This window comes from Mya arenaria, chromosome 15 (genome assembly GCF_026914265.1).
Source record: "Mya arenaria isolate MELC-2E11 chromosome 15, ASM2691426v1".
In the NCBI taxonomy this organism is placed as follows: Eukaryota; Metazoa; Mollusca; class Bivalvia; order Myida; family Myidae; genus Mya; species Mya arenaria.
Genome location: NC_069136.1, coordinates 56,572,723 through 56,596,956, shown reverse-complemented (window position 1 = coordinate 56,596,956; position 24,234 = coordinate 56,572,723). Strand labels below are relative to the sequence as shown.

The 24,234-nt window shown below is 35.5% G+C and overlaps 1 protein-coding gene across 1 annotated transcript; it reads right to left on the bottom strand.

Annotated features, from left to right (window-relative positions):
* Positions 1-23,086, bottom strand: LOC128220308 (splicing factor 3A subunit 1-like). The gene is made up of 18 exons (XM_052928661.1): positions 22,884-23,086; positions 16,325-16,512; positions 15,685-15,818; positions 15,093-15,252; positions 13,800-13,953; positions 13,022-13,093; positions 12,330-12,406; positions 11,508-11,618; positions 9,906-10,098; positions 9,334-9,435; positions 8,155-8,327; positions 7,645-7,793; positions 7,016-7,163; positions 5,895-5,994; positions 3,749-3,954; positions 2,972-3,073; positions 2,527-2,598; positions 1-1,890 (listed from the first exon to the last, which is right to left on the bottom strand). The coding sequence occupies exons 1-18, from the start codon at positions 22,993-22,995 to the stop codon at positions 1,789-1,791; spliced, it is 2,355 nt and encodes a 784-aa protein (XP_052784621.1). The 5' UTR covers positions 22,996-23,086; the 3' UTR covers positions 1-1,788.
* Between the last annotated feature and the right edge of the window lie 1,148 nt (positions 23,087-24,234).

Here is a 24,234-nt window from a genome sequence, read left to right as displayed (position 1 = left end):
ATCTTTTAACTCCCAGTTTATTAACAATCTAAATGCAGAACTCTAAATATTTTCAACATCATCTACTGAAAAGCTTTTTACACATTCACATTCTCTGATTCTCTGAAACAAATCATAAAAACAAAGTTGGTAAAAGTTGTCACAATGTATTTGAAGTCAACAGAATGTTTCAAGAAACTTAACTTACATGTGCAATATTTAATAGAACTATTCATTCTATTCTCTTAGAATTAAGAAGTGTATACTTGTGACTTTCAGTCAAACCCATAAAACATCTTAGTTATCAAAATCAAGTTAATAGTGAATAATTCCTTATTTTGACAGTATTTTAAAGCTCGTCTACTTTAAATCATGTTGATTCATGTTAGTTAATAACTTCAGACCATTTTTCTGGCATATATTCGTTGTACAAACACTACTTTTCTTAGAAGTTTAGCTTAGAAAAAAGCCATTTTCTATTAAATTGATTTCAGCTAAACTGCTATATAAATACAGCCTCTGATCACACAACATGCAAGTCAATGATGAGCTTAGAACTATATAGCCTTGTAAACTGTTCTGTTTGAAATAACATTTATATTGATGTTTGTTTAATGGATATTAAGTTCACAGGGGTACCGTAAGCATAGCTCAGAAAAATTCTAGAATGAGATGATTTTTAAAAAAAAGGATAAAGTTTATTTGATATCATTAAAATTGAATATAAATTTTAATGTTGATATAGCAAACATGTCACGGTTAATTTGGTCTCTTAGGTGTTATCTGGTTCATAAATAGCAGCAAAAGAACATATTCTCAGATAGCCCCTAATCCAAAATAGTTTCCACAGCTGTGAACTCCCCCCCCCCAAAAAAAACATGTACTCCTCCATTGTTGAGAACAGTGACACATACCAATCAATGAAGTGGTACACTAGGGTGATTCTAGTCTATTCTATTTGCAATGGAATACATGATAAAGGAGAACACATGAAAACCTATTTACAATGAAATCAAATACACTATCAAGACTCATACCAGTTTATACTAATTGAAGAAACAATTGTTTTTTAAGGTAAGTAACTCTGCATCTTTTAATTGTGTTTGACAGTTTGTTAAAAACTCTAAAATTCTCTTTAATTCTTTAGTGTCATGTCATAAAGCAGCCAAAGGGTGCGGGCAGAACTTTACAAACAATAAAATGACATCTTATATGATTTAGACAGCAACTGTTTAAACGATGTTAAATCTGTTGTTCTCTTCTTATATATTGAAAGTCATGAAATAAACAAAAATAAACCAAATGAAAGAATATCTAAGTTTAACGTACACTTAAATTTAGTTATTATTTAGAATTTAAACGGCAAGATCTACAAAACAACAATGTGTGAAAAATGAGAAATTTACATGAGTACTATTAACAGTAACATAATTAAAATACACTCCCCATTCAGAATCTCTGCCATTATTAAAAGTAATGAGAAAGCAACAATAATCTGTATAAACACTACATTTCATCACTGGTACCATACATGGTAAATCCAAGTCTGCTAAAGTGCAAATCAAACATCACCAAAAAAAGATAAAAGATATGCTATTCAACAAAATATTTCATAGATTAATGAAAATCTAAAAAGTAACATTATATTGTAATAATTCTTCTATCACTCCTGTTTGTACTGATAAACATGATTCTTAACACACAAACCCAACACAATCACACGAACACAATTTTGAAACATCATATCAATAATAATTATTCAGTCCTTCCTCTGCATTCATTGCTGCGTAGGAAATTTTCTGGATGAATTTATTTCTTCCGTCCTCCTCTCTCCTTCAACTGCAGCTGTACAGTTCCTCCATTGGTGAAGTTGTAGAACGCCAGCGTGTTCGAGTCCTTGATAAACAAACCCTGTGGAGAAAGAAAAAAATAAATTACTGACACATTTAAAAATCTTTAAGTTTTACTATTATGATTATTATTCATCAGAATTTAAGTCACATGATGAGATGTACCACCTTAGCAATGAAATACCACATCAAAAGCACCAGGATTTGCTTAAACAAGAGCTTGTTGGAGTAATATCCATTTGCATAATAAGAAACATCAAAATATTTCTTGACACATTCGTTGATAAAGTTATAGCAGTGACACTTAAAACTATAAAAAACGTATCCATATAGTATAACATTGACCTCTAAATGTGACCTTGACCTTTGAGATAAGAGCACAATTTTTAAGCGAGTAATACATTACCATGGTGCTGTGCAAAATGTGTGGTAATATTGTGTTCCCATTAATAGATCAAAATATATAGTTAAGACAAAAATTAATTGTCATAAAATAATATTGTATAACATTGACTTCCAAGTGTCCTTGACCTTTGAGATAAGAGCAAAACATCCATGTGTGAAACCCCTTCCCAAAGTACTCTACAATTCTGTGAAACAATTAGTGAATGATATCTTCAATAAACAACTTCATGCAATTTCAAAATCCACCAATCAATCAACTTGTATACTACTCAAGTAAAGGGAGGCTACTCACATCATACTGGAGTTTCTGTTTTCCACCAGGAAGGCTGACTGCCTCGTTGATCTTTGCCTTCAGTACAGAAACCTGCAAACACAAATACCATAAATAGCAAATTGGCCAAGTGTGAAACATTTTCTGTGATAACTGGGTGACACAAATATTTCAATCCTACACCATAATTCAAGTTTCAATAATACATGGATTTTTTTAGAAAGTGTCAAGGAGCTTTACATGTGCATTTTGCCTCTAGCAACACTTGAGGCAATTTTAATTGAACATTTTTTTTAGTTATGGCCAAAGTTAGCTGTTGCATGATGAATGTAACAACCAAGCCGCCAGCAACACGGAGGCTATCACAATAACCTGATTTTTTCTACAAGAAACTTTGCTAGGTCAGCACCGAGATGAAAAACTTTTGCAACTAATGTATTAGTAGTATTACTATATGTGAACTTACGTTGTCAGTATATGGCAGTGAGAAGTTGAGGACTTGTCCCTTCAGGTTCATGTCAGGCTTGTCCGGCATATTGGGCACAGACACGCGGAACTTCACATTGCCCTGCAAAAAAGGAGACATATGATAAAGACCTGTTTAAAAATATTTTTAAGACAATTATATATCAAAAGGATTTTTTTACGACAGGGTTTTAAGAATATTATATTATACATCCTTACCTTTATAATTTTTCATGTTACTAAACAACACATGAACTTGGGAAGCTATAGAAATTAAAATATTTTCTATTCTTTAAGCCACGACTCCACATTTCAGATATAACAGCTAATATTTTTACTACACAGAAAATAGCAAATAATTGTTATATCAATAAATGGGTTTTTAACCCGGTCTCGCATCCATACTTGATGTCACTGTGCACAGCGCTTGGACCCAAATTCGACTTTGTCATTTCATAAATGTCAATACATTCGCATACAATTTGGCACACTTTACTAAAACTCTACAATGTCATATGAAGTCCTTAATAGGCATATACTAGGCATTAACAAAAAAAAAAAAAATGTTTCAGTTCGCCATAAATTTCACCTTGTTAACACCCAATGTAAATATTTCACGAGCGAGTGACTTTGTCGCTCGTGGCTATGCCACTCATAAAATAAAGCTTTAGGTGCTCATTTGGTGAAATAAATTGATCCTATATTTAAACATACATTTACATCTATTTATGTGTTTTCTATCTTAACACTTTGAACATTAAAAAACCCTTGTCCCTACTTGGTGTTGTTTGAGCCAGTCCTCTTCTGGTATCAGTTGGTCTTCCGTCTTCTGTTTCTTGCTTGGCGGCTCATCATCCCCGGGGGCAGAGGCAGGGGCAGGAGGGGGTGGGGCAGCCTGGCGGGCCACCATTGGTGGCATGGATGGGAATCCAGGGGGCCTCATTGGCTGGGCCATCATCACGTTTGGAGGGCCTGGTGGTACTCCTGGTGAGAAGAAAAGAAAGTTTAACAGTTGTTGAATAGACTGTCAGACTTTGGACTTATCATTTCTTTAAGGCAGTTTGTCAAAGGTTTGAGGCCTTTAAAAAAGTCGAGATTAACTTGCACAGCTTAAAAATTGTGAAAACAGTATACAGGAACCATAAACACTTGCCCCAATTTCTTGAAAATTCTTAGGTGTTATCTACTTAAAGGCTTTGTTTAATGAATGTCTGACTTGTAAACCCCCAGCTATGCATTGCCTGATAATTGCCATGGTGTCACATCTTACATGTATTTCATTAAGCCATAATTCCTCCATTTGATTTTACAAAACATCAGGATTCCCGCTGGCGATCGCCATTATCAAAATCGCAAAAGTGGCGACAACTTTTTAAATTTGGCGATTTTATGGCGACAACGATTTTTTTCTAAAATATTTTCTTAAAATGATGAAAGTGGTGCCCATGTGGCCTGCATGATAATCGATTCTGTCACTATCATATATCAAGCGCATCTTCTGGTGCGACAACAAAAATTAATCAGATAATTAGGGTTAGCAGTCACGGCTCAGTCAACACTTCGCTAATTGTTGCAGAATTTTATTGCTTTCACGGATAAACAATGACATCTTTAACTGTTATGTCTCTTATTAACAGACAATTTTAATATTTAGCTCGACAGCTTGGTTGTAGCGTAATTATCGTTTTAGTTTTAAAAATGCAACTCATAGAATTTCATGTTGTCGGAAAGTCACGTGATATGCAAATTTCATAACGACGTTTACGCGCTAAAATTAGATTTGCTTTCGGTTTTGTCGCAATTTGTAATTGCTATAATAGGTGCAGCATTCTAAGGGTTCAAATAGATTCTCAGAAATCATTGGGTAAGCTTACAAATAAAAAGAATTAACCCCATTTGATAAGGCTTGTAATAAGTTGGCTGGAGTAAAGAGTAGGTAGACGAATTTCTATTAGGAAAGTTATGGCCCTAGTTTGACATTGTATATTTCTTTGAGTTTCCATTTATTTTAAATTTATCTCATAATTTCACAATTGTATTCTTTAATGCTATAACACAATTGTATGCAGGCATTAGACTGAAATCAACATATTGATGTTTATGTCACATTTTTTGCAATATTTTCATCTTATTTTATTTATATACTAGTCCATGTACAATGTATTTTGTCAATAGAATAACAATTTGCTAATATCTTGTGCTTCATGTACAACAAAATGTTATGTTTTTGCATGACAATGTGCTAATTAAATGCAATTTAAGGCTCTTAAAATGCTTAAACCACATGAGCTTTAGGGGGCTTGGCCCCCACAAGGGCGCTGCCCTGGACCCGTAAGGGGGCCTTTCGCGGTGGTGACAGCTTTTTAGAACCCAGGATGAACCCTGAACATCTTATTTATAGTTTGGTCTAAGACTCAAAACTTTTTATAATGAGAAAAAAACACAATTAAAACAAACTTAACAATATGTAAAATTAAATAAAAGCATCTTTTTGAATATATGTCAAATAGCTATGATTGTCTGCTTTATGAGGCACGAATGTATGCAACAATGAAAACTTCATATTTTTCCAGCACAAAACCAAATTACGCTGACAATGTCACATATTTAGAGTAAAAAATGAATATTTGTGGTTTATGGTCACCAAGTCGGACAAGTGGGCTTTCTGCGGGTACTCCAGTTTCCCCCACAACACAAGCCCACACTTTTGCACAACATAGTGCCAACAAGAGTGATTAATATAAGTTGCAATAACTTGTTTCAGAATCGTTGTAAAAATAAATAAATTTAAACTAAAACATGAATATGTGCTTTTAGCATTGTTATGTATTTTCTCAATGTCTTGAAATTTTCCCATTTTGGAAGGAACAGGCAGTACAAAAATTTATCCAAAAAAATCTCACAGGACATGTTGTGTGTCTTACCGATGACTTGCATGGGCGGGGGCCGTGGTGGCATCATCATGACGGGCTGAGGCATTGGGGGGCGGGAACTCGCTATAGCAACCATCGGACGCTTGATGCCCTGGGAAAACAGTGCCAAACAAACAAATGAATATACAAATCAAAGTTTTTCGACGGCTTTGTAAATCATCCTCTGTTAACAAAATGATGGCATGACTTGTATAAAGATTTATAAACATTTGTAAGATTTAATCTTTTCAAAAGGTAGCTAAATCTAAAAACTCTTAATATCCCTTGACAAATTCTGATTAACAATATTCAAACTAATTAAATACAGTAGTTGCCTTCAGCCCAAGACAACATATTTTTAACAATATATTTTCATGAGAGGTAATGGTATACAAATCAAACAAAAAACTATCCCAGTAATATACTGGAAACAATTTTGAATGTACATTAAAGGAAGATTCAGTTAATTGGAAGGCCAGACCCTTCTCTGCTGTTTAACTTGAACTGTAATCGTGTACTGGTCAAGGTTGAAGTTTTTGCACGAAGTCGACAACAATACCATGGCTAATACAATACTCTGACTTTTTCAATACTCCGACATTTTTTTACTTCTGAAAACCAATTTCATACAGCAAAAAAATCAAGAAGTTTTCAATGAGATTTCAAGGTCCTTTATTCGATTTTCAAGATATAACTGGTGGTATTCAGGAAGGCAGATTTATCGTGTGTTTTTTTTATGACTGCGTAAGATTTTGGGGCAGACTCGCACATTGAACTGATGTCAATAAAAACTTATATGCAGTGTTCACACATTGTTTTGTGTTTATTTTCGAGGTCAACCTGCCAACAGATAATAGCAAAGAGCTACAACTGAAGCATCCACTAAGATAAAACTTTTTTGTAAATATAGACCTTATACTACAGACACTTCATTTGAAGCAGAAAAAGATAATTAAAGGACTATTTCTAAATATACAAGCATTTTTCAAGCAGTTTTCACGGTAAGATAAAAATTCAAGTAGTTTTAAGGAGCTTTTTGCAAATAAGGACTTTTCATCTAGCAGCCTACAATACTTTTCAAGTCTGTGCGAACCCTAAAAAACAGATGAGCTTATAAAAAACCGATGGTTTACCTGGGGAGGCTGTGTAGATGCTGGTGGTAAACCAGGGGGTGGAGGCTGTTTGGGTGGGGCAGGTTTGTGGGGTGGGGGCGGGGGAATGGCTCCTGCTGTGCTCCGTGCTGTGATGGAAGGGCCGATCTTCTCTTTCTCAGCATCGGGCCTGGAAGAAAATGGCCGTTAAAGTGACAAACATGGAAATTGCTGTATAAAAGAGAAAATTAAAAAAGCAACGAAAGAATATTTTAGCCATCTTTAAGAGACCAGCTATATCGATGCCAATTTTCATAGTGAACATGTGTACCAAGTTTCAAATTAGCATTTGTTGTGTTAAAATCAACATTAAAGTTTTTGCAAGTTGCCAACTGTGAAGATGATAATGCCAATGCTGCTGTCACCGCATTTGTACAAACATACAAATTTTCTGTAATTAACCTATCAGTATAGCTGTTACTGACTCAGTTTACAACCATCCAACTACCTCATCTTTGAAAAAACAGGTAGTTACAAATCTATACAAATTCGTCTGTTTCTGCTGACAGCGCTGTGACATGACCTTCTTTGTTATCCGTGGAAAAACAGTTCAGCCAACAACTAACTGCAGCTAAAGTCAGGAAATAGCTTTACATGTTTTATTAACTTACACAAGCCCTTTGACTTTGTGAATGTTAGCAATCTGCTCATCAATGGAGAAGTTTTCCCGAGCCTTCTGTGCCACCTTCTCCATGGAGGCGGAGTGTCCGTCCCAAACGACCTTTTTGTCCTTCCTTTCTTCCTCATCCTCTTCTCCGAGCTATATATAGATACATGTTAGAGCTTTAATTAGAACACATAAATACCATCCAATTTGAAATCTTTGTCCATCTCCTAATCGGTCTCCCCGATCAAATGATACAATCTTGAACTAGGGTTACCTGTGGAAATGAATAATACCCATACCATTAGTTCAGTACAACCCTTTTGTCTGTAAAGCCCTCTCAATCCTCCTTTCTTATTTATAAATAGATACGTGAGTAAATCTTTTTTAGAATCCAGCCTCCTTTTTGCCAACTCAAAAATATCAATACACATCTCAGCCAGATATTTCAGACTGGTCATGAAGTAGGTCCAAAATAATATTCATGGACGTCAACCTCCTAATCCAAGCATCTCACCTTCTTTCCTATACCAGCCTCTTCTGTGCCCGCTCCGAAGATATCAGTACGCCTCTCGGCCAGATGTTTCAGACTGCTCTCGATGGAAGATCCGGCGGCGTACACCTCCTCCTGGTCAGCACGCTCCTGGATCTGGCGGTTACGCTCCTCGATCCACTTGGGGTCCAACAAGCCTGGAGTAGAGTTTCATCATGGTCATGTTGGATAATCGGAAACATTTCAAAATAGATCAAGAAATCGGGAATAATCGGAATTGAATTCGTTTCCATACCAAATAATGGTAAGAAAATATCATTAATGTTTATTTTATCAATATATCAGTTAGACATAATTTAAAATGGGTAAAAAGTATTGAATGATGGAAGAACAAATTCAAATATGAGTATCAAACAATAAGCACCGTAAAACAACCGCCAATGCTCGTCTGTTAATGTCATTTGAACAAGGGACATTTCTTACCAATTTTTAAAGCCAGGTACTCTGGTACCTGTGTGTATTTTCACTGGCAATAAGTTTGTATGGAATAACTTCAACAGTTTTCCCATTATGGCCAAGGTAAAGGTTTTTTGCACAATGACAACACCAACAAAGACACAAAGGCCATTAAAATTAGACGACCCATGTCTAAGGTTATCCTTTACAATAAAATCACTGTCTTTATAAGTTGGTATTCAATATACAACTTAAGTCAATCTTATGGTCAAGTACCATTGACTTCATTCACTGTATATGTTTGTATTTATATCACCTAATCTGGTAAACTCCATCCTTCTTAGATTTAAATGAGTAAAATAGTTAGTATCGTCCCTGTTCTACAATATTAATCAGGGCTGTTTATCAGTTCCATGGGTCCATCCAAATGCAAATTTTGCCAGAAAAGGTGAACAAACACAAATAATTCTTATTCCTAGCAAGTGTTTTGTTGTGTCAGGTAGAAATCACATTTTCATTTAGTTATAACTAGATTCTATGGACAGCATATTGCAGGCCAAAAAATGATAAATTTTGGCTATTTTTTGTTTGTTTTTCTTCTTTTTTTCTTAAAAACAAAAAAACGTAAAGGAAAACTTTGAAACAAATATTTTAGGAAAAAATATACATTTTAAGGCAGGAAATTAGGCCTCAAGGCAGTAGAAGGACAGCCCTGGTACCACATGTGAGTGATAGCCTCATACATACCAATCTTCATATGGTGCTGCACCTTGTCCACAGAAATCTTTTCTCCCGTGATAGGGGACACCAGATACTGGTCTTCTACAGGCTCCTGGTGGACAGGTCGGGCTGGAATATAGCATGGAGTGATTAAATAATGATACACTGGTGGTGAAAATACATCAATTATTAAAGTACAAAGTATACTTTGGTACAGCAATGTTACAGATATTTAAGATTCAAAACAACAAATGGCTTGGATTTCATCCTTCAAAATTACGGCAATGTTTTTTTTTTCATGAAATATGACAATTAGGTTTGTGTTAGTTCTGTTATAATAACAGTCAGCACGTACATTCCTCCTTTTTAAGATTGTAAAAAAATCACTTTTTGCAATTGATTTTTTTCTTCTGTTGATTAGAAAAAAATATAAGCAAGACCTCTTTCACTTTGAGAATAGGACCAATATTTGGCCTTTAATTCAGACCGCAAAATAAACCGGTACAGGTATTGAATTTGCTTCTAGAATCTTTTGCCATGGGGCCTAGATCTGCTGTGAAAAAACCTGAAGGCTGTAAAAGTGGTTGGGAGGTTCTCACCTTTCGGATCGTAGTTCTTCCTGATGATGACCTGTTCTGGTGTGGGTGGGAGTGGGGGCTGAGGGATGTCCGAAGGGGGTGGGGGAGGGGGCATGGAGGGTGGCGCAGGTGTGTGTGCGGTCGGGCGCATCTCCTGCCTGTCCTTGTCCTGGTCCTCCATATCCTCATCCTCCTCTGACGACTCTGACTCCTCCTGAAAGAAAGACAGATTTGGTCAGTTCATTCTATTTCATTAAAAGAAATTGAACAACAAATATGCGAGTCTTTGATGGCTGGTGACCCTATACCATTTCCGTATCATTTGATGAGAATCGGAAAAAGGAAAGTTTTAAAAACAAGAACAAAACAATTATTTTTTTTGCCTTCAAAATTTTGTTTGCCTTCAAAAATTATAGAGATGGCAAAGAGTAGTTAAATTGGTACTAGAGTACTCGGACAATCTATCGATCGAGACTCGGGTACTCGATTACTCGGAAAAAATGAATTCGTTTTTGGGAAAGACAAGATCGTGTATACATGTATTGTTCATGACGTATATTGTGCATTGGTGGTATTATTGGTCATTTTCATCTTTAAATTAAACTTTCATTATATACTTTGACAGGAAAACAAATGCTGTTTCATGCTTTAAACTTTGTCTTTTTTATTTCACTTTAATGATTTTAAATAAGAATGCACTTTAAATTAGCTACAATGAAGCTGGAAAGTTAAACCCGGATTTTGTTCGAGCGTCTAGATAGTCGAGATATATAATGAACATCAATCAGAATTACAATGAACGAAAATTAATAACATACATAAAAATAATGAACGTTATACTTCGTACTGTTGTTTACCTCATTAATATTCATTATTCTTGATTTAAGATATAAACCAATTAACTGTAATAAACATTGCAAAAAAAGTTAAAATACGCCCATTAAGAATTCAATGCTCGTAACCATCGCTACTCGTTCGCGTCCATTGTTAGGTGAAAGGTCTCTAAATGGTAAACAATAGAATTGTGTTGGTGAAAGTTCCGCTATTAAAACTTCCAGATTGACATCAGTGCTAATTAGAAATAGGGGCCCTTTGTTGACAGTTTGCGACTCTCAATTAATTTATTAGGGTCAATTGTGTACACAGAGGGGATTAGAGGGACCGTAAATTGTCCTCTTGGCAACTAACCACATCTGTTACTTCGTCTGTAAATCCTGTATTTTGTGATTTTTATATTGTGTTTTGATTTTTTTCTGAGTACTCGAGAAGTGATTTGGTACTTGAGTACTCGGACGTTCGATTGAGTACTCGGGTACTCGTTGCCATCCCTAAAAAATTACAAAACAGGTAATTTATAGCCAATATCAGTTGAAATACATCTAGCAAGTATACAGACAGAAATAACTTATGTTATGATGTATATTTAGTTATTTATTTTACATAAATCAGCAATCATATCATCTTTTTAATGAATATACAATAAAATATACAGATATCTGAAATAAAGAGCTCAGCCTTTGAATACTGCATTCAGGGTCATGCCTGAATTTTATCATCTCTATAAATTCATTAGCAATTAATATTATCAATTTGCTAAACTGAAAGTAAGGAATGTCTGTATACCTGTGGGGGCCTTGGTGGCATGTTTGTCATCCTCTGAACCTCTTCTTCCTCCTCATCACTTTCCTCCTCCGATTCCGAGTCTCCAGACTCAACATCCATCTCGTCGTCACCCTGCAAGAAATGAGTGTCAAGGTCATTTTATGGCAACTGAAACTGGTGAATTTTGTTGTTAGGGTCACGTTTGAAAAAACTTGCAGTGCTGCGGTGGGGGGAGGGTGATTTACAGGATTTCACTTTACAAGAGCGCTAGGACTAAGAGCGCTAGAATCCTCATCTGGTTTTCCAGAGAAACTGGAGGCATTACTCAATAATTATTAAAACAAAGGTTATGGGCCTTACTATGCAAGTGTAAACCTTCCAGGTTTCATTTAAATAACTGATTTATGACCAAGCTATAAATTTTTATCACAACTACACTGACCCAGCTGTAACCAACAGCAATACCTCAACTTTTTTTCGTCCCAAAAACAGCAGATCTAATTTTATCTACCATAAATTAGGGGTACTGAGAGAAAAATTTAACCTGTTCCCTCATGCATTTTTTGTTATGGTTTCTACACAACCTTACTGTCAAGCATATTAAATGAAGACAAAAGCTATTTAAAATACCCTTAAATCAATACTATGTTACAAAAAAGAGGCAAAGAACATCTTACGTTGAGATATTGATTTAAGTATGACTTTCCCTATCATTTTTTTTCAAAGTGCTATTCATAGAATTCCACGCTTCAATATAATCTTGAGTCTTTTTTTCTTAATAACTTAAATTTTAACTCAAGATGTTTTGTAATTATGGCCCTTGGACTAAGAAACAAAACTTACCCCACGTTTTGTGTGTCTCTCCTGCGCTAGGATTCTTGCTCCAACTTCCTCAGGTGTGGTTGGGGGTGGGAGGTTGCCTGAGAAAAAGGATACACTTGTTACATACATTATGTAACATAGAAATTGAATAGCGACATCATGTTCATGTTAACACGTTCAGCCCTTCGTTCAATCAAGATGTTTGCAACCAACGTTACTGATTTGGTTCCCTGTTTGCAGTGTTAGTGCTGCAATGTAACAGGGATACAGAACTTAACAGTGATTGCTAGTCTTAACTGAATGAAGGGCAGGTTTTCATTAACACAGCTAATAAAAACCATCATAATTGAAATTGACATTTGAACAGTTTTTTCAAACAATGTCAAAGGAAAACAATGGATTACCTTGAAAAAAATGCCTATGATGTCATGCTACTTCAATTAAAACAGTCATAAAAAAATAAATAACAGCATAGCGTGATGCAGATTATGCAAATTGAATGTTGGAGAAGGACTAGGGCAATGTCAGAGGGCGAAATTAACACAAGCCCGCAAGCCCTGCACTGGTAAAATATCTTCCGGGCTTGCTAAAATTCTGAATCCAAGCAATAGTATAGGAATTCGGGCTTGTTCATCCAAAAGTCTAATTTCAATGACTGCAATGTAATCATTCCACAGTGAAAGGCAATATCCACCAGGGTAACTTATCCTTACCTTGTTCATTGGGTTGGAAGTCCACAGTCTCCACCACCACAAAGTCATGCCAGTCAATCTGTGTGTATGCAACTAAAACACACAAATACATACATTATTTCAGACATAAAAGTGTAAGACAGTATATAGCAGCACATTCCTTGTTTTTGTTCCTTCAAAATCTATAAAGAAAAACACATTTTCTGAAGATAACAAAGGTTGCCGGCAGCTATATCACCTGACAAGGTGACATGACAATGCCAACACCAAAGTTATGAACCTTCGGTATTTTTTGTAAAACCTCAAAAGGGCAAATGTTCATATGTGACTGAAGTTACAGCTTTCATACAACATTTTTAAAGACAGTTAAGAGGCATTATTCAACAATTATCACAGCCAAAGTCATTGCCCATGCCATATAGGTGAATATTGTCACAAGTTTCAAGCCAATAATTTTAACAGTGTTTGAATTATGACCAATGTTATTGCAGGACAACACTGACACTAAGGCTATGACAGGTTAAACTTTATGTTTACCAAACGGCTCTGTCTCTGAGCCTCCTGGAATTTGGCACAATCTAAACAATGTATTTGACAATGTTGCTTCATGGATATATACCAACCAATCTACAAATACATAACCCCAACGGTCCAACCCATCGCCCTTTTCAGTTGGCTACCCTATTGCAACCTTCCTCCCTCTTCATATGGAGTACTACATGTATATATCTTTAAGTAACCTAGCGCACCAGTAAACTCAACCTCAAGACCCCCAAACACCATCCCCACCATCCCCTACCTCTTTCCCTTTCTATAGCTTCCTCCTCCTTGCGTCTCTGAGCTTCCTGGAACTTGGCCCAGTCCACACGATATTTGACCTGGTCCAGTACATTCTGCTGGTCCTCACAATCCTTCGACAGCTTCACTAGCAGGTCCTTTGGGGGGATCAGCACCTGAAGAAAAAGTATGTTTACACTAAAAGCATGTTCACAATAACTATGAAGACTGTTTTACTGTGAATGTTTTAATGTGAACGAACAAGCATTGCTTATGATATTGATTTTCACACGCAGGTTCTTTTCAGGATCAGCACCCGCATGGGTGTGAATGAGCATTTAGTACCATCATATTCATAAGCAAGAATAAAAAATCGTTACTGGACATATGCGTATCGACATAGGTATAATATTTACCAAGTTTCATGCGACTGTCTTAAATGATATTGCAGTGCTCCAGCCATGATTTTGAAAGGGCAGGGTGCTAGGTCAGAAAGGGCAATCACTGTGCATTGAATAAGCCTTAATGTGGCACTTGCAAGGGCTAATGTTCAAATCTTATGGTGTTTGTGTTGTTACTTCTTTCAATACTAATAGTTCGTTATAAATATCTTAACTGTTATCTTTAATTTATAGTCAAAATAATGTATATATTTATTATTTTTATACTTATTTCTGAAAATTGACTCTGTCAAACAAAAGAAAAGAGCAGGGTGCTGGAAAAGGGCGGCAGGGTGGCCCAACTGTGGTATTTAAGCCTAGCTGGAGCACTGTATTGACTTTATGACTTACCGTATGTTTGTTGTCCAACACTGACTAAGTTACAAAAGTACCTTGACTTTTCGAGAAGCAAAGAAATGGCTACCACAAGCCGCTAACAATGCTTTAGTGTTGCTGTTTTGTGTTTTGTCGATTAAAAAGGGGCAGAACTCAACAATTATCATTGCCAGAGTTATAGACATTACTATACATATGTGTACATCCGGCAACATGTGTACCAAGTTCCATTTTTTTAGTCTTGGCCAAGGTTAAGTTTTTGCACAATGATGATGACACCAAGGCTATAGTAACAACAATACCTCAGCAAATATTACAATGTTTCTTTGATAGATAAAAATGTTAAATTTACAAACCAAACTGGGTGGTAATTTCTAAATGAAAAAAATTCACTGACAAATGGTTTATAATAATTCTTTGTAAAATAAGACAACCAGTTACAAATACAAGTTTGTTAAAAATCCAGAAAAGAATAAAAAGTAGTAATTTCGTAATTTCATAATTTCATATTGATACAAAGTAAAACACCTTCCTCTTACCTTGGTGTACTGCTCAACGAGCTTGGTGAAGTAGTTGAAGAGACTGTGCTGTGGCCGCAGAAAGTCAAACTGATAATTGCGCTGTTCCCGGTTCATCAGATTTGTAAGAAACTGGCGACCATTCCGAGCAACAAACTGGGCTGTGAGCTTCACTACATCACTATAAAGAGGAAAAAATGCTAGTTGTATAACTATATTCATGAAATGAAATGGATTATGAAGAATATATGTATCCCCTTTCTTTTTTCAAGCCAGATGATAATCAAAAAAGAAAGTTTAATCTTGACATATTCTTAAGTTTTCCACTTCAAAAATTACTATTTCAAAAACAAACTACAACTTGTACTTTTTATATAATTTTCATTTAGGAATCAAGTTGCATGTTTAAAAATAAACAAATATACTTAAGGCTTAAGTAAATGCTGAGTTTAACTTACACATAATAACCCATTATTTATCAGGAGAAATGTTTGAAAACACATTCTACAATTTATCTAATATCTAAGTTAAAATATTGTGATAATGTTTACAAATTTGCAAATGTTCTTTCAATGCTTATTTGCCAGAAAAAGAAACTAAAAGTTACACATACAGGTCGAATGCTGAGATGGATGGTGGGTCAGCAATGAACTCAAACTCTGGGGGTGGTTCTGTGGGTACAACAGGTTCCTGTATGAGCTTGGCAACCTCCTGGGGCTTAATTGTGCTCAGTCCCAGCCCCTGTCCCTAGAGTACATGTATCAAAAACTTTATAAAAATGCCAGATTGTTCAAAATAATTCACTGTAAAAATATCCCTATTAAGCAATGGACATGGCATCAAAAACAATTTCTTTGATCTAAATGACGTAAATTCTTGTCATAACAACAATATTTAAACTAGTATACTGCTGTCTCAAGATCAGTTAGAAGGTAAGGTATAGTTTACATTGCAGTGATGAACAAGTAACATTGTAATTGAAGAGCTTTTACTTATCAACATGTGTATAGTTTTAAAAGCTGCTACACTATGTACATGTGATTAAGAACCATTTTCCATTATTAAGTGATCACCAGTAGTAAACATCAACAAAGCTCGAAGTGAGGATCAGTCTATAGTTATTTTCATGTTTCAAATCAATTCAAAATCAATTTGCTTAATAATCTGTTTCTTAAGTCCAATATTCAACACATATTTGTCATGATAGTTGCACACATTGACTTCATGTTGTACTGCCTTTCATGAATACCAACCTTTGGCATTTGAGGTTCCTTCCCCTTGCCTTCCCGGAACTCCTTGACCTTGTGCTGGTAGTAAGCATGGTACGGGTCCGCCGGGTTCAAGAAATTAAACTTAGAGTTGTTCTGCTCATTCTGTCGAATCCTAGACTCAAACTCTGGACCGTTTCTCGCAACAAAACTTGCAGTCTTATCCACAATATCTTTTCACTGTGTAAAGGAGGAAATACTGTAACATATATCACAGATAGTGAGATACCAAAACAATATGGGTAAGAACCATCCGTTAGCTCAGTTGGTAAAGCCCTGTGCGTGCGTTACAACAGTCTATGTTCGAGCCCCACACATAGCACACAAAGTTTACCTTAAATAACAGTGTTCGACACTAACGGGGTCCCGGGATCCCGAGGACACCAATTTTTCGGGAGGAACGCCTGAACTTCAAAGTCAGGTATTCCGTCAGGACACTTAAATTTTGACCGATAAAAGCTAAATATCAATAAATAAATAAATAGCGTTTCATGGAATTAATTACCTAAATTTGGGTCCCCTTAACTTTCTTGACAGTGCATGTATAAAAGATATTAATATTAATACGTCGCACACACTAAAGCGAAAGTATGGCTGACCTTTTCACTATAATTACGTCATGAATCTATAAATAAATAGGTCATTTCACAGTGCGCATGCGGGTTAACGCTTCTGCTTTGTTGTTTACATTATCAACAAGGTCAGAGTTGATGGACTTTAATAATCGGTACAATAATTATGGTGTCAGAGGTGACAGACTTTTATAATCGGTACAATAATTATGGTGAACTAGTTTGCTCATGTGTCAGAACCGCCCAAAAAGATGCCAAAACTGCTGACTTTGATGCCTTAATGATGCGACCATCGAGTTGTTACAGTAACATTTACAGCACAAAAAGACTGGCACCCTACGGAACTAGTTTACTGGGAAGCCATCCTACTATTCAGCATTCTTTCTTTTATGCCTTGATCAAAACTTTATAGAAATAAAATTCCCAAAGTTTTATTATTTATCTTCAATCAATGGATAAAAAAATTATGACATTTTGGCGCGAAAATAAACATACACTATTTTCCAGTTGTCTGCTCTTCCAATATGCACTACACTTGTTGGGCAGTCTGATTGATTCACAAGCCAGATGTAATATTCATACTGTTTTTCAATCAAAAGCAATGACATCTGACAAGACCCTGAACCATGGCATTTTTAATGCATATTTTCCGAAAATCTAAAAAATAGTAACAACATCAAGTTTTTGTTTACATTGTACCCATTGTGTGACTTAGACATTCTACCACATTTGAACCCAATCTACCGACTTAAGACCCAAATCTTCCTCTATACCATTGCCAGAGGTTCACATGGGTGACATTGTGCTATAACTAACTTGTCATTGCATGCTGTTGAAAGCATGTATACTATGGTGTACTGTATACTTTAATTACAAATTGAAAAGTAAAAGGCACTGGATTTGTATGTTCAATTTAATACTAAAACAGGCTCATTAATGAAAAAAAATGTAAAAAATGGAAGGGACTCTTAATTTCAGGAAGGGACACCTGATTTCAGATGTTGGTGTCCCTTCAGGATCCCTTGGAAAAATGGTTAGTGTCGACCCCTGAATAATAATGAATTTATATACTATTTACTGAGAAACATTCTGCATGAAACATTAAAGGCCCAAGGCTGGTCAACTACCTCCAAATGAAACATTAAAGGCCCAAGGCTGGTCAACTACCTCCAAAGCCTGAAGACACAATGGGACTTCATGTGTCATGAACATGTACCTTTTCAAAGTTAAATGTATAAAACTGCTTCATGTAAGCCAATTGTGTTATTTCACACACACACTGGAAATGAAAGGGCCTCCATAGCAACAGAAACAACACAACAGTTCAAATACGGGAGTTTAATCAAATAATAAATACCTTTTTTCCTAATGTCAATATTTAGTGATGCACAAACTTTTATATTGAGGTTTGGCAGGGGTCTCCCTTATTTCTAGACCAGTGCTTTACTGAGTTTGTGACACATGGTCAATCATCAAACACAATGCGAAATATTTAACAGTAACTGTTGTTACCATTGTTTTTGTTTGCAGGATTTGATATGAAAACAACATAAATTTACAAGTTTGAACAAATGAGAAGTTTCCGATAGGCAAAAAATAGGCAAATGATTACTTCAGAGAAGGATAAAATATATACACAGGTCAAACACACAGACTTACAAAATGATTTTCATTTAAATAGCATGTTAATAGTTGTTTATTGACTTAATGATGTTTACTTCTCTCTTTTTTTTTAACTATTTTTATGCCCTGAAGAAATTCAATCACACTCGTTCAACCGGGTGAGTATGATTCAATTTTGAATCCTATTTATTTTCCAAAATAAAATCATTGTGATAAACATAATTAAACAACGGTATGTAAAGAGTCAAATCGAAACCGAAAATGGGACCTCACTTTTTTATCGAATGCACATGGACAAAAGCTGAGACCTTTGAAACGATTGTATGTTGTAGATAATTCTTCAGGAATCGAAGAAAACAAATGATTCATTGTTAATTGTTAAATTATTTCATTACTATAAAATTAATTATTAAAACGTTTTTAATAATTTATATTCTATTTAAAGCGGTAATATACGATCTCCATACATGCCATATCCCCCGGAGGGGGAAAAAATCCCCCGGAATTTCGACCCATCCCCCGGTCTCCCGGAGGGAGATGAAAATCCCCCGGAATTAAAAAAAGTGTGTTTAAAATTACGCAAAATTATCACAGGGTTTAATTATATATGCCTGTTTACAGTTATAAAGTTATAATGCCCTTCCTGTCCTGAAGCTTAATTGGATTATCAACTGATGGTGTGTTTTAACAACACCTATTGGGTGACACTTAATAAATCAGCAGGGCACATTTCATGCATTGTTTTGATTGAAACTGACAGAATTTGCGTAAGAAATGTCAATTAGACTGGTCAGATAAAAGGTCGATTTTCATTGGTTAAAACTATAATTTTTGTGTCGCCTGAAAAGACGACATATAGGGGTTACTTTTGTCGGCGGCGGCGGCGTCCGCGTCCCATTTTCGCTTGTCCAGTGTATATCTCCTAAACTATTAGTGGTATCAACTTGAAACTTCATATGTAGATAGATCTAATTGAGGGCAAGTGCAGTGCACAAGAACTGTTACTCTTGCTTCCATATTTTTAGAGTTATTGCCCTTTGTTATTTTTCATGCTTAAAGTTTTGTCCGGGGCATATCATGTAGAATATAAGAGTTATCAACTTGAAACTTCATATGTAGATAGATCTCATGGAGGGCAAGTGCAGTGCACAATAACAGTAACTCTTGCTTTCTTAGTTTTAAAATTATTGCCCTTTGTTAATTTTCATGCTTAAAGTTTTGTCCGGGGCATATCTTGAACAATATAAGAGGTATCAACTTGAAACTTCATAGCTAGATATATCTCATTGAGGGCAAGTGCAGTGCACAATAACAGTAACTCTTGCTTTCTTAGTTTTAAAGTTATTGCCCATTGTTAATTTTCATGCTTAAAGTTTTGTCCGGGGCATATCTTGAAGAATATAAGAGGTATCAACTTGAAACTTCATAGCTAGATAGATTTCATTGAGGGCAAGTGCAGTGTACAAGAACCGTTACTCTTGCTGCCATATTTTTAGAGTTATTGCCCTTTGTTAATTTTCTTGCTTAGGTTTTGTCCGTGGCATATCTCGTAAACTATAGGAGGTTTCAACCTGAAACTTATTCCGTAGGTATATCTGATTGAGGGTTCAAATGCCACCTACACTTGAAAGTTAAATGGCAACATCATTGTCTATAAATGAATAAAAAGCCAATCTAACAGCTATAATGTCGACAGTAAATAATTCGTCAGGCGACACATCCGCCTCGCGGAGTTCTAGTTATCCAATCAGAGAGGATGTAACAAATTAAAGTGTTCTTCAAAACATGTGTCATTGTCATCAAAAGGATTTATAATTTAAAGGTGACAGTAAATTATTCAGTAAAGAAAAGGATTAAAATAACTAATAGACAATGCTGTTCTTTGTTATGCCCCACTAATATGTTTACATACATGACATGACCTTCATCGCAAATATCGGAAAATAACAACTTCCAAAAGAGATACTGAAAGTAGACAATTCGGATGAAATAACTTTTATTTTAATATTATGGTGGTGATGTTTTTAGCTCTACTGGCCAAAGGCCAGACGAGCTTATGCGATGGTAATGTGTACGTAGTATGTGCGTCCGTGCGGTCGTGCGTTCGTGCGTCTGTAAACAATTGCTTGTGAACACGATACAGTCTTCAGTTTTGATTGTATCTCGATGAAACTTGTACAGTATTTAGATATCCATTAGAGCTGGGTTCCTTTCGAAAACCAGCCAGATCCGCCCATGCATGCCTAGATTATGGCCCTTGATAGTATAAAAAAAAACTATTGTGTAAACAATTGGTTGTAAACAATTGGTTGTGAACACGATACAGTCTTCAGTTTTTATTGTATCTCAATGAAACTTGTACAGTATCTAGATATCCATTAGAGCTCGGTTCCTTTCGAAAACCAGCCAGATCCGCCCATGAATGCCTAGATTATGGGCCATGAAAGTTTTAAAGAAATGCTCTCTATTTAGACAATTTGCTTTTTGCTTCTGCAGCTGATTTTGTGAATTACTCTGCCTTGTTCTTGTTAAAAGCCCAAAGGCCATTTTTTAGCTTTAAGTTCTGTAGTTTGCGCCTTCATCTTAACAAAATTGGTTGTGAATGTTTAAGTTATGCACCTGGTGTCATTACTGGCCACACCCAGGGTTCACAGGTTTGGTAAACATAAATCTGGAAAGGTTTGAAAATCTTTTTGTGTGTTCGTGCATCCATCTCAGCACAATTGATTGTGAATGTTTGTTCAAATTGATCAATGTTGTCCTAGGATGCCCTTGACTTTGACCTTTTGATTAACTTTTTTTAACTTTTAAAACTACAGAAATTTTTACTATGAGTACAGTTTTGAAAGCATTTTTTTTTTTGTCAGATGACTTTTACTTGGCACATATTAAAATAGTTCATGGAACTAATCTGCTTACAATACTTTCTGGGCTCAGATGTTGAACGTGCTACATTTTCAGGTAAGCCAAACACAAAACATAAACCATATGTCTGTTGCCTTTTACCCATACATACATGCTCTGGATTGATATGACCACAAAAGCCATGCCAGTAGAGCATAGGCCCTTTTGGGCCTCTTGTTTATTTTTTGATTAATGCCAAAAGAAGATATGTTTATGAACTTAAACAATAAATTATGCATTTGCTTTTTATCAGAAACAAACAAATCTGACTATTTGGGAATTGAAATGAAAAATATTGATAATTCATTCCATTCTCTCTATTAGTCTGAAAGTCATCATTTTTGAGCATAGGCAGCAGATTTTGTATCCAATTTTAGAGGAAGGTAAGCCCATTCAATTGTCTCTGAAACGTATTTTTCTGTGAAGTATTCTATTTTGCAAGTGAGTGCTTTTATTATGCAATATGGCTGTGTCTCATAAAAATATAGATGAAGTGCTGGAAAAAGGGGTAGACAAGGTGAATTGTGTCATGCCCGTAATGCTAAATGGCGATGATGAAAATCCCCCTGGTATGTGACCCAAATCCCCTTAAATTCTGGACATAATCCCCTTGGGAGCCTTTCAAAATTATGGCAATTTGTTTTTTTCGTACTTGCGTTTTAAAATACTTTGAAATTTTGCCAAATTAGACCTGCTAAAAAATCCCCCTGAATACTACCAAAATCCCCCTGAATTTTCAAACTTTTGAACAAATACCCCTGAATGGTCTCCAGAAAATATGGCATGTATGGATCTCATTCCCGACTTCTTCATAAATGAATCCTGTAGCAGTATGTTACCGGGATTAGGTGAAAAAACAATGTTTCAATAATCAAGCGAATAAAAGTTTGATGATCAAGCGGATTAAAGTTTAATGCCTTTGAAAGTGAAGATGATTGGCAGCAAAACTAGCTTATGTTTAATCAGTGTTACCGGACTTTAATTCAGGGCAAGTGACCCAAATCAATTTTTTCAAGGCCTGTTAATGCATGTTTTCGGACGTAGTTTATGTCCACATTTTGTAGTTGTACACAAAAAATTATATTTATTAATTGGAATTTCTTCAATCTATTTCCTGGTCATATATTTCTGTCAAAATAAATATGCATTTATAAACAGTTATTCTGATTATATCTTAAGACAACCTCCAACTTGATCCGGAATCAGTCAACTGCCCAGTATAAGTGGGGAGACAAAAGCTGGTGTTTCAAACATAAACCCATTTCAAAAGTACACCCATTTAACAGATTGAAAGGGAAGACTTTTCAGATGACAACACAACAAAAATAACCACACTTTGAAAACTGCACTTAAGGACAAAATATATGCTTCATGAAATGTTATAAACATAAAAATGAAATGACAAAAAAAATCAGGGGAGACAATTATCACACACTGAAGGATACTCCTCACTTCAGGCGGCGGGTAGATGATACCGATGACCGGCGACTTGTAGTTCTCGCCCTCATTTGGATTATTCTCCACCGGAGTGGGTGCTGTCACTTCTATTGCTGGCATTGCTCACTAATTGCCGGCTTTTTTTTACATTTTCTGATAAATATGGACGTTTTTCGTTTACTTGAAAGCAATTGCTTGTGAAAATTGCAAAGACGGGCTAGCCTCTATCAAATATAGTCTGGGTGACTGCATGATTTTAAATTGAACTCTGATTAACTACGGGAACACTTGATGCAATGTTTTGAAAGCGAAAAATTCACATAATTTCCAATCATAAAAAAGACAATCGGTGTGTGACGTAGTATACAGCAAAAACATATTACAGTTAAAAACTAGTGTATATGCAACCTACCAGAACGCTTAGGTGATCATGTTCAATTTGAAGTGTTCTTTTGGCGTCTAATTTGTGTACACACATTGTAATTGAGTTCAGTTATTCTTCAAAGGCATGTTAAGTATATTTGTATAACATACTATTAATTTGAACATGATTTTATCTCATGTCAGATAATATTGCTGTTATTCTATTGTTTATTTATATGTTAAACGTTTTGTGCATATTTCATTTCCTTCTTTAATTAAATGTCTGTTTAATTTAGATCTAATAGTTAAAAAATGAAACGAAACAATAGAATATTTGAAACATGTTATACAATGTAGTTCCTTTAATACCATGATATAAGTAGTCATCGCAAAATATTAAAATTTACAATATTTAGCGTTTGCGAATCAATGAAAACAAAAGTAGCAGATTTCCGTCTTTATCTATATTGGCCGCAGTTCTCACACGTTTTTTCACACACCCTCTTTGTTTATGTCGTCCGCACTATTCGGCAACGCATTCTACAGCGTCCGCAAATTGGGCCGCGTATTAGAGCGACCCGTAATTTAGCGTATTTCGGTCAAGTGTCCGTTTTAGTTCTTACTACATGTAGCACAAACCTCAAATCATATATTTGAACTCTTATTAATGAAAAACGCCATATATATTAATGTTAATTAATGTTTAAAGGTTGCCCAAACCTCTGCATAATATAACGCTACTATAACGTGCGAGGCCAACAAGACGCAACAAATCCATTCAGAGAACAACATGCTCAACCGGAAGCATTGGAAATCCTCGGCTATTTTTATCGAAAACAAACTCGGATGTATCTAGGCTGTTTACATACTCAAAAAGCGGTACGTTTAAGTCTGCTGCAAGTAGATCGAGTAATAATTTTACTTACCAGTTAAACTTTATGACTTAACTCTTGGGAATCTTAATTAGGTTTGCAATAATACACTTCACTGACAATC